Source organism: Charadrius vociferus, unplaced genomic scaffold (assembly GCF_000708025.1).
Source record: "Charadrius vociferus isolate BGI_N301 unplaced genomic scaffold, ASM70802v2 scaffold36, whole genome shotgun sequence".
Taxonomy (NCBI): domain Eukaryota; kingdom Metazoa; phylum Chordata; class Aves; order Charadriiformes; family Charadriidae; genus Charadrius; species Charadrius vociferus.
In genome coordinates, this window is record NW_009649047.1 from 172,286 (window position 1) to 183,897 (window position 11,612).

General features: G+C 48.9%; 1 protein-coding gene across 1 annotated transcript in view; it reads right to left on the reverse strand.

Annotated features, from left to right (window-relative positions):
- NEIL2 (nei endonuclease VIII-like 2 (E. coli)) overlaps positions 1-3,694 on the reverse strand; it is a 5,882-nt gene extending 2,188 nt beyond the window's left edge. The window contains exons 1-2 of the mRNA XM_009887949.1: positions 3,557-3,694; positions 1,916-2,247 (exon numbers count right to left, since the gene is read on the reverse strand). Of these exons, the coding sequence (XP_009886251.1) occupies positions 1,916-2,247; positions 3,557-3,694 (470 nt within the window). The remainder of the gene's footprint in view (positions 1-1,915; positions 2,248-3,556) is intronic.
- Between the last annotated feature and the right edge of the window lie 7,918 nt (positions 3,695-11,612).

The window sequence follows — 11,612 nt, forward strand, 5'->3', positions numbered from 1 at the left end:
AAGAGTATACCTGTCCAGGCCATGAGCAGCCAGTTTCTCCAGGAGAATGCTGTGGGAAACGGTATCAAAAGCTTTGCTAAAATCCAGGTAGATAGCATCCACAGCTTTTCCCTCATCCACTAAGTGGGTCCCCTTGTCATAGAAGGAGATCAGGTTGGTCAGGCATGACCTGCCTTTCGTAAACCCATGCTGACTGGGCCTGATCACCCCGTTCTCCTGCATTTGCCGTGTAATGGCACTGAGGATGATCTGTTCCATGACCTCCCCAGGCACCGAGGTCAGACTGACCGGCCTGTAGTTCCCTGGATCCTCCTTCCAGCCCTCCTTGTGGATGGGTGTCACATTTGCCAACCTCCAGTCAGCTGGGACCTCCCCAGTTAGCCAGAACTGCTCATAAATGATGCAAAGTGGACCAGTTAGCACTTCTGCCAGCTCCTTCAGTACCCTCAGGTGGATCCCATCCAGTCCCATAGATCTGTGTATCTCCAGGTGCTGAAGCAGGTCCCTCACCATTTCCCTTTGGATTACGGGGGGTCTCATTCTACTCCCCATCCCTGTTTTCTAGCTCAGGGGTCTGGGTACTCAGGGAACAACTGGTCCTACTGCTGAAGACTGAGGCAAAGATGGCATTAAGTACCTCAGCCTTTTCCTCATCCTTGCTCACTATGTTACCAACCCCATCTACTAGAGGACAGAGATTATCCTTAGTCCTCTTTTTATTCCTAATATATTTATAGAAATTTTTTTTGTTGTCCTTGACAACAGAAGCCAGGTTTAGCTCTAGCACCATCTGAATGCCAAGTAGTCTCCTTAATGATTTCAGCCAAGAAACTTGGTTGTGAACCCACACAACTTGCAGACAAGTTGTTCCTTCACGCTGCCCTGTGGTCTCTAACCGAAAGACAGCAGCAGGCAGGGAGACCCATCAGCATCTTCGCAGTAGGGTCCACAGTCAGGGAAACCGAGGCTCAAAGTAGCACACAAAACTGACTACATCTGAAACTCTTTGTGTAGAAATAAAGCAATCCTTCAAAAGATTGCAGGAAGTCGGAGCGGGGAGCGTGTCCCTACATACACAGGTGCCAGACACCCACCTTGTACATTATTAACCACTCAGGTTAAACAGCTCACAAGAGCAGAGTCCACACTGTCTTCCAGTATTTACCCCTTCCTTGTCCAGCACTCTTCCAATGGAACTTGGGATGCAGACTGTAGACTGTTTTCAACACACTGCTGCCTTTAACAGCATCACTCCAACAGTGGCTCCAGCTGCCTCAGATGTATATTATTTATGCAAGGTTATTTTTCTTTTTTTAAAACATGTAACTGGGAGAAACTGGCATTTTCAGGGCATGATTCAATCTAGCATCCTAAAAGTTCTCTCTGAATAAAAAAATAATAATAAAAAAAAAAATCTTAACAGAGCTGGTATGACGATCCCCAGACTGGCAGGCAACACGCATCTCACAAGTGCAATCCCTTAATTCTCTGATCACAGAAAGCAAAGGAGATGAAACACAGACAGCAGAAAAAGGAAAGCATTAGAGAGGGTGTGGCTGGGAGGAGGCAGAAGGCAACAAAGGGTAGAAAACCCAATTTTTAAGGGTAGAAGAACATGCAGTACGAAGATAAGGTATGTCCAAGGAAAACCATCATCAGCTGGTGCTGTTGGGAGACCTGCAAGACACCTACAACACAGGAATACCCAACAGTCTACTATAGATTCCCTGGTCAAACACAGCCCGTACTCCCTCATGCTATCTCTTGTGCCTACTTATTTTAAGAATTATCAGAGTAAAAAAAAAAGAGAGGGGACTAAGAACACTCCCACACAAATTTAGTTTGAGACAGAAGAGCGCCTTTCCAGAATGAGAGGTGGGGAGAAAGCAGAGTTTGGGAGGACTCCACCAAATACCTGGGTATAGGGTCTTTCCAGTCTCCCCTCTTGTTAGCTTTGTTTGCTCTTGAAAACTCGTTTGCCCGAATGCTGCCAAACAAGCCGAAGTGGAAGCGCAGCCAGCTGCCCAGCCCCCCTGCTGCGTCTGGGGCTTCAGATCTTGCGTACTGGAGTTCCTGCAGGTCCTCTTCCTGGGGATGGGTCTGTGGAGCACAAACATCATCTTGCCCTCCCTGGACAGCAGGACTTGCCCCACTAGCAGCCTCTCCTTGCAGCACTGGCTCTTCTGCAGTTGATCCTAAGAGACCTTCAGCTGTCACAAATGCCAGGTACAAGTTCTTCCCATGAACCTGAGAAAAATGGTCAGATCTACTGAGGATCCACATAACCTCTGGCTGTTTCCATAGAATGGTTTAGGTTGGAAAGAACCTTGAAGATCATTGAGTTCCAACCCCCCTGCCATAGACAGGGACACTTCCCACCAGACCAGGTTGCCCAAGGAACCATCCAGCCTGGCCTTGAACACCTCCAGGGATGGGGCCTCAACAACCTCTCTGGGCAACCTGTTCCAGTGCCTCACCACCCTCAGAGTGAAAAACTTCTTCCTAATGTTTAATCTAAACCTTCCCTCTTCCAGTTTAAAGCCATCCCCCCTTGTCCTATCACTACATACTCTAGTAAAAAGTGACAAGTGACTATTTTCTACAACCTTTTTTAGATAGAAGGTGCATCACCCCATGTTGAACACAGGATTCAGTAGCATCTGAGCCATTCCAATCAGAGCAGCAGTCATCCTCTCATCCCTTCTTTGTCTACATGATTCACAAGGTGTTCAGATGACACACCAGTGTGAAGCCCTCACAGAGGCTCACGTCAGGCCAAAGAGACACACCAGGACAGACACTCGGGGTTTCAAAGTCTGTCATCACTGCTTCTCATTCGCCTCCCCACTCTGCAATGACCTCAAGCGTCTCAAGCTAGGGTGACCCTGAAGCCACAATTGACTTGTTGAGCTGCTCACATCTTTGCCCTCAGCTGAGACTATCATATAATCAGAGGTAAGACTGGACTAGCATTTGGTCAGTCAAGTCCAAATCATCATCTGAAGGAGGTCAGGCAAGTGAAACCCCCGGCAGGACTGACCCAGTGTGTTTATCTCACAAGTGCCCACAGCACAGGCATTTCAACCTAGACAGGTGAAACCCTGCCCTCGGCTGTAAGGGAAGGAACTGTGCAAGTTCACAGCTGAGGGAAACAAGGCTGCTGAAGAAATCAACTCTCATCTTCTACTAACAGCTCTCGCCAACACCGATTCCTCCTCCCTTGAGAGGCACAGAAGCAGTGCATTAGCATGACTGACTCAAAACTGCAAATAATTCTGAGCATCTCCGTGTCTAGCCACATCACTGCAACTGCCTCTCCTCACGGGAACCTTGATCCCAAACTTTGCAACACAGAGTGGTACTGCAAAATGGGCATTCACACCTCTTGGGCCACATGTTCTTATTTTGTGGCTATAAAAAGAAGCCAACAGTCCACCTCAAACATGAGCCTGGTGTTGTTCTCAGGTTATGCACCTTCTGTGACCTGGATGCAGGATGATGGTGGATTGCCTCAGACTTGCCATGGACCAGTAAGTTTATCTTTAGCACAGCTCACCTGGGAGTCCTGGAGCCTCAGGGCATTCAGGTCATTCACATTGATCTTCCGGCTGCTTCCCCCCACCTTGGCCACCACTTGTCCCACAAAAGGGGAGGTCAGCAGCTGGAACTTCCTCACTGATGGGCCTTCTGGCATCTCCAACAGCTGTTGGGGGAATGGCAGGTCCTTCTCACACTTGGTGCCCTAGCCTTGAAGGAAAGTTGCAACTCAGAAATACACAAAACCAGTCAGAGGAGGAGCTTGCCACAATCTCCTTGCCCCCATTTTCCTCCTCAAGTCCCTGTGGCAAAGTCCACGAAGGTTTCTATCAGGCCCAGGGAGGTGGGGGAAATTTCCATGCTCGAGGTATTCATAGTTCAATCAAATAAGGCCCTGAGCAACCTGCTCTAATGGTAGTTTTCACCCCACAAGCAAGAATTTGGCCTGGGGATCCCCAGAAGTTCTTTCCTACCACAGATTCTCCACAGAGGACCTTAAAATAGACTCTCTCATCACCAGGAGCAAGAGCTCACCTAACTCCAACCGTTCCCTCAGTGACAGCCTTGATGTCCCAGTGCAAAGGAGGAACACAATCTTACATAGACCTTAACAAACCCGAATCAGTGCAGGCCATGGTGAGCCATCCTTTCCCGATGCAGCCACCAGGGCAAGCGCTGCTGCCCGATACCGGCACTGGAGATAGCTCACCCCCTCCCCTTGCCTTGCCAGCTGCTTGCCCCGCTGACCACAATGGCATGAGGCCAGTCAGGGAGCATTCATGGGCCCTACTAGCAGAACCTGGGATCAGAAGGCTCTAGATGAGGGGGAGCTGAAGCAGCACCATCCTACAGCATCCTGTAGCTCCCTCCAGGAAGTCACAGCAGTACATAAGGAGTCATTTCTGACATGAAATCACAGCCACGTGTCACTTGCGGTTCCTTCTGAGGACTTCTGCCAGGACTGGGTGTACAAAAAAAGCAGGTTCCAGCAAATGGAAAGCACAGTGCCAATATGCCCTTGCAGATTAGTCCTGGAGACCAGCACTGCTCAGCTTCAGACTCCACAGCAGTCAGAACCAGGCTCTGAGCTACCTGGCGCATGATATGACAATCAACAGAAACTTCATGCATGGCCCCCACCAGAAGAGGCATTCCCACCTCAAGCTAACGTCTCAGCCTCTCCAGTGTCTGCACTAGCTCCGATACAGCAGTCCATTCTCGCATCAGCTCAGAGCGACTGTGAAACCAAAGCTTTCAGTGCCACATGCTCCTGCCACAGTAAGGGGACATCCTTGTCCACCAAAGCTCTTAGCCCAGAAGAAGCATTTAAGCCAGCAGCCACCTCCATGGGGCTGTGAACAGCAGTGAGGTGTGAACATACCCTCAAGCAGGAGCAGACAAGGTAGCATGGCTATAAAAGCCTTCATATATATATATAAAAAAGGCCTTCATATAAAAGCACAGACCAAATCCCTTTTGGAAGAGCTGAAAGAGAAAAACATGTCAGAGAACATTACCTGGATCCAAGGCACAAAGTTAAAGACATTAATGGGCCATACAAAATAGCTTTACCAGGAGTAAAAGACTGAGCTTTATTCCCACGTCTCCTGGGGCATGGGATAATTGTTCCCAGGGCTGCTCCAGTTCCACCCAAAAAAGCCGCATGCTGTGGTCAGACTTTAGTCAAAAGCCAGCTGCAGATCAAGAGTCAACTAACGAGATGCTCCCGCTGCCAAAGGCACCAGAGGCAACCTGGATCCCTGGAACAGTTTTTGGCTGCTGGACACAGGTCACCCAAGGGGTCTGCCCATGCCCCAGACCCTGTAGGTCTTCCTTGTGACTCTCCAGGCATGGGCTTCATCTGGGGCAGCACGGAATGAGCCCCAAGAGAGCTCACACAGCCCAGAGCCCAGACCCCAGGGAAGCTCCTCACCTGCAGAGGCGCACAGGTCCATTTGCTGCTGATTCAGTTCACAAGGGGCTCATTGTGAGAGACTGCAAGTGCTGAGCGCTTTGTAAGGTTTTAAGGTACACACTGCCCCAGCTGTAGCCACTCTGGACAGCAGAGTAGTGGTCCTCTTCAGGAGCCTGCCCTTTCTCCCAGGGCATCAGAAGAACCAGCATCTGCTGGTCTCCTTCTCTCCATAGACCTCCCTACTTCACATTTTTACTCCAGACTTATTTCAGCCTCTTCCAAAATGCTCCCCCTCCTCCCCCACCTCCAAGGAGGAAGAAGAGGACAACAAGCCCCAGCCTTCTGCAGGGCATGACACCCATCATCCCAGGAACACAACCATTGCACCCCAGAGCCTATCCCAGCAAACCACCTGAGCTGGTCCAGAGCAGGGAGCCAGGCCTCCAGAAGAAGTCCTCCCTGTGTATGGGCTCATTTCCAGTCCTTGCGCTCAGAGAGAAGCCAAACACCCATGCCAGGACACAACAAGGACAAGGCTGCTAGGTCCAACCCAGTTTTGCCTGCACACCCATGCTGCCAGCTCACACATACCCAGGGAACATGTCCCCAAACCCTGCTGTGGAGCAAGCACCACCGTGGCTTCACTCCCCTGCACAAGGCTCCTGTGGGGATTTCTGACCCTCCACATGCAATGAGGGGGGGATCAGAGCTCACCATCTTCTCACAATCCTCCAAGCATCAACTTGCAGCTCTCCAAAACAACTGAGCCCAGACTTTCCACCCCATGTCTTCCCAGGTTTGTGGAGGCACCCATTGCACCCCTCAAACCACTGCCCTTCCCAGGCCCACCCTGTGCGTGCACCTGGGGAAGCCGACCATACAGTCTTCCTCCCCAACTTCATTTCTCCCCTTGGTGAATATCCAATCCCCAATCCCCAATCCCCAATCCCCAATCCCCAATCCCCCCCACAGCCTCTCCACAACCAACCTACCCATCCTCAACAACACCTTCCACACCCAAAACCCTTCCACCCACCCGCTTTTATAGGGGAGAAGGACCCTCCCCTCCCAAATAGCAGGGGAGCTGCCCAATTGTCTGGTGTAGGGGGGAATGGGTGGGGTTTGAAGTTCTGGCTGCACTCAACCGTATCAGTTCCAGGGGTGTCCAGGGACTGGTTGGATTGGGAAGGAAGCTGGGCACCCCAGGTGGAAGGTTGGGTGCTTGTAGGAGGGCTGTGGTTCTGCAGAGGGCGGTGGTGGCAGAGTTCAGCCCTTGCTGGAAACATCATTTTGACTTAGGGGTGGTGTCTCTGAGTCCAGCTGGGAACATCTTGTTGTAAAAAAATCTCTGATAATTGCATCTCATTATATTAGCAAAGCAGGCTCTGAGTGCCTCCCCCATCGTGGGAAGGAAAGCAGAACTCAGGTGGAACCCAGCATTTTGTAAGCTGTCCTTCTTGCTAGAAAGAGCTGAGTCTCCTGAAGCTGGTAGCACTTTCATCTTCTTGTCCTGGGAGTATCCCTTCATCTGTCACTTCTGGCGTTTGTCACTCTGCGTTGGCCATCCCAGCTCCTACCTACAAGAAGGGGCTCTGTGGGACTCCTGGGCTTGGAGACAACGTTCAGTCTCCTGCCGTGACTCATTTTTTGGGAGTCCCCAAGTCTGAGCAATTAATTTACCAATGATTTTGCCTCTTGTTAGAATCTAACGTTTATTTGGAAAAACATTTCCACCATGAGGGAGGTCAAACGCTGGAACAGGAACCCAGGGAGGCTGTGGGATTTCCATCCTTGGGGATATTCAACACTTGGCTGAACCGGGCCCTGAGAAACCTGATGTAGTCCCTTCTGATTTAAATTACTCTGTAATTCTGTCATTATGACCTCCCTGGGACAGGACCCATCACACCATTGCTACTCCAGGTGTGTTTCATGTGTGATCATTTACCCCCGGCCCTCCCCAAGAAGCCCACGGGGGTAGTCAGGGACAAGCAGCAGCCTTCTAGTTTTATTGTCATTGTTTTATTTCCATTAGTTCTAAAGGTGTAGAAGTTACATGGATTGGTAGCCATACTACTTCATAATATGTATATTTTTTTTTTTACATCTTTAAATAATTACAGCTTGTTCAGTTGGTTGGTTTCCCTCTCCCCCTTACAAATAAGTGGCTGTTTCCATGGGACCTTCCCTGATGGCTTGGGAAGCTTCAAACTTTATACATGGGAGGGAAAAAAAAAGGCAAAACAAAACACCACCCCTGACATAGTCACAGTTTCAATATTATATTAAGAGTTGTTGATCGGTTTTAAAGCTCCCTTACAATACTCCTGAGCTCCCCCTGATTGCGCCCTCTCCAGCCAGCCCACAAGATTGCAAGTGAAATATGGATCTCTTACGATCAATTTACAGAAGAACAACTGAAGTGATTTAAGATATTGCACTTCCACAAAGAGCAAAGACCTTTAGAAAAGGTTAAATGACCTTTCTACCCCTCTGGCTCCCTGCCCTGGTTCGGCTCTGCTCGTTTCATTCTGGTGACCACTGAACCATTGCAAAAGGTCTGGTTTGGCATAACGAAACCTTGTGCTGCAAACCCTTCCGCGTCAAAATTCGCGTGTGTGATTAATGCTGATCTCAAAGGGAACAAGTCCCACAAACGCGTTTATATACGTGCTTCAGTGTTTTGCAGGGCTGGGACCTTCCCTCTTACTCATCAGGGCAGGGATGGTTCTTGGTCGCACATTTGTGTAGGACCTGGCCTGGTATGGTCCTCACTAGGTTCTGCAGCCACGCTGCAATGAAATAAATTAGAGCAATAATAATAATAGCAATAATTATCTTGCTGTAATGGGTCTCTAATAATAGTATCTAATCATATTAGCAAAGCAGGCTCTGAGTGCCTCCCCCATCGTGGGAAGGAAAGCAGAACTCAGGTGGAACCCAGCATTTTGTAAGCTGTCCTTCTTGCTAGAAAGAGCTGAGTCTCCTGAAGCTGGTAGCACTTTCATCTTCTTGTCCTGGGAGTATCCCTTCATCTGTCACTTCTGGCGTTTGTCACTCTGCGTTGGCCATCCCAGCTCCTACCTACAAGAAGGGGCTCTGTGGGACTCCTGGGCTTGGAGACAACGTTCAGTCTCCTGCCGTGACTCATTTTTTGGGAGTCCCCAAGTCTGAGCAATTAATTTACCAATGATTTTGCCTCTTGTTAGAATCTAACGTTTATTTGGAAAAACATTTCCACCATGAGGGAGGTCAAACGCTGGAACAGGAACCCAGGGAGGCTGTGGGATTTCCATCCTTGGGGATATTCAACACCTGGCTGAACCGGGCCCTGAGAAACCTGATCTAGTCCCTTCTGATTTAAATTACTCTGTAATTCTATTGTTATGACCTCCCTGGGACAGGACTCATCTCTTATGGTGTGTTCGTACAGCACCTGATATGATGGCGCTCCCTCTGAGTTCAGCCTCGCACTACCTTGATATCAGTGTTGGCCACAATATGGCAAATGGTCCTGGGCTGACCATAGCTCTACCACAGTTTTGAGTGATTGAAAAGAATGACAGAACCAGGTACATCTGAACTTCTCGTGCTTGTGGTGCAAAAGCGGGGACAAAAGAGCTAACTTCTACCACTAAAGAGAGCCAAGTTGTCCTCACAGCCCCTGGAGCCTCACCTTTTGAAAGCAGACTTCTTTTTCTGTTATCACGGTCTTTATAAATGCTCCTCACTGTGTTTCAAGTATTATTTTTAAGGCTTTGAGGAAGGCTGAGAACCAGTTAACAAGTATCTACCATAGTTGTTTAGATAACCTGAGGGAGCATGAGGCAGCCTTGTATCCTGCAGGGATTTTCCCCTCTTGCATTGCAAGCAGACTCCTTTATGGCATCTCAGAGTGTGTTTTAAGGGCAGGAGAGAAAGTCAGCCGGGAAGTTTGGCTTTGAGGGGAGGAGGAGGAGGAGCACAGTAATAAGGAAAGGTGGGCAGAGCCTCTGGGAGCATCTAGATGGAAGGAGAAAGGGGACACGTGGTTGGTCTGGACCTTAGCTCCTCTCCAGAAGACCACCCACTTCCCTCCCTCTCAGGTTGTCCAGGGTCTCCCAAATATGTGCATTAGCCAAGTGGCATCTTTGCGGTGCGTGCTTCTCTGTCACAGACAGGAATTCACAGCCAGATCCCAAGAGAGCTCAGTTGCCGTTTGCAAAGGAATATCGTTCAAGGAGGAGGCTGGCTAACGACCTGCATGCCCGGCGAAAAACACCTTCATGTTTTCAAGCCCAAATTCATATTTTTAGGTGCTATTTCTGGCCTGTTCTCTGCAGCCTGCCCGGCCTGAGCAGAACCATTTATTTTTTATATTTATTTTTATTCATGTTTCTTGAATGTCTTTTCCTTGTCTTTAATTAGCACTAATGAGGCTAGACCCTGCGTTAGCTCAGCAAGACAGAGCGGAAACCCTGGTGCAGACGCCATCCAGCCATTCCCATGGCATCACAAGCCACGGTGTTTTCCTCTGGGGAGCGCAGAGGCTCTGTCACCCCTCCAAAACCCTGCAAATCTGAGTTACGCCTAGCACAGGGAATGTGGAAGGGTCCAGGTCTCTGCTGTGACTCCAGTCCCAGTCCTTATCATCACCGGTCCAGTTGAATACTTCTCCTTAAAGCAGCTTTTCTACCACCAGAAGGAAAATGGTGAGTTCAAGCAAAGACGATACAATGCCATTCTTTTGCTTCAAACATGTATGTGGCTTTCCCCTTTGCCAAGCCATGCGTCTTGGTGTCTGGGTGGAAACATTCTTTCTGGGAATGTTAAACAGAGGGAGACAGAGGATGGCCCATTTGGGAGGGATGCACAATCCCTCTTCTAGATTTTTACTTGGTAGTTCTGAACTCGAGTTCTGGATGCAGGGAGGAGAGGAGTTGGCAAGGCAAGAAGAGGAGCAGAGTGTGGGAGCGGGCAGAAACAAGAATGGACAATCTTGTAGGATGAGGTCTCCCAGAAATTCTTTGCCTGGACAGGCAAAGCTGTCCCTCCTCGGAAATGTTGCTGAAAACATCACGGCAAGTGTCTGGTGAAGCACTTAGACCGCCATGGGGAGCTGTGGCATCTGCAATGCTGGAGTTTGTTAAGCACATGCTTAACACGAGCTGTCGGGGCTCGGTTAGGTGGAACTGAGCCCATTGGAAAAAAGGGAATGAGTCAGTGAGCTCTCAGCATCTCTTCCAACTCCATTTGCTAGGATTCCCTGGTTGCCGAGAGTCTTATGGGCAAGAAAAACCACGAGCCTTGTTTAATACTCGTCCATGAATGGAGTTATGCTTCTCTTGCAGGCAAGCAAGTCTATGCACGTGCTTGGTAAAGAAAACGGCCGCTGCATACCTCCTTCAGAGGCTGAAGCCTTTGCTTGTGGCAAAAGGTGAAATCCTGAAGGGTTAGATGTGTGAAATGGTCATGAGCCAGCTGTTAGGGGGAAAGTGGGCACTCACAGGACAGCCAAAAATAACTGACAATCAGATTTCATCAATGACATCAAGAGCAACCGAAAAGTATGCAAAATAATTAAATTAACTGTCTCAGAAGCAATGGCACAGCAGTGTTAGAAGAGCATCTTTCACTTGCTGTGCTCTTGAATAATGTCTAAGCCTGGCTTGTAGCTATCTATAAGGGAAGAACCCAGCAATCTCCTCCAGGATTTGATAACCAACGTGGGTGTCCTCTACCTGCTTCCAGAAGGTTCCTCCTTCCAAAATCCCCTTCTGACCTTCTCCAGGCTCAGCCAACAACCTTTTGGAAACACATGATTTTGTAATGATAAATAGGAAAGGAGTTACTATTAAATATGGACATTCATTAGCTTTTCAGACCATCTAGGAAAATGAAGACAATGCTCTAGATGTGTGAGCTGAGGATGTGTGTGTGGGAGGGTCTCTTTCTTTTCTCTGCTCTAGATCATATCAAATCCACTAAAGCCACCACAGCATGTCTAGTGAAGTCTGTTCAACAAACTGTTCCAGAACTGGCTTCATTTGGTGGAAGATCGCTAAATTTGGGTAATGAGAAGATGGTGGCGCTTTCTTCTGGTCAGGAAAAGAACGGATGGTGACAGAAGAAAAAAAGCGTCTCTGCTCCACCATTGTCTGAGTCTTAACTGCCAGATATT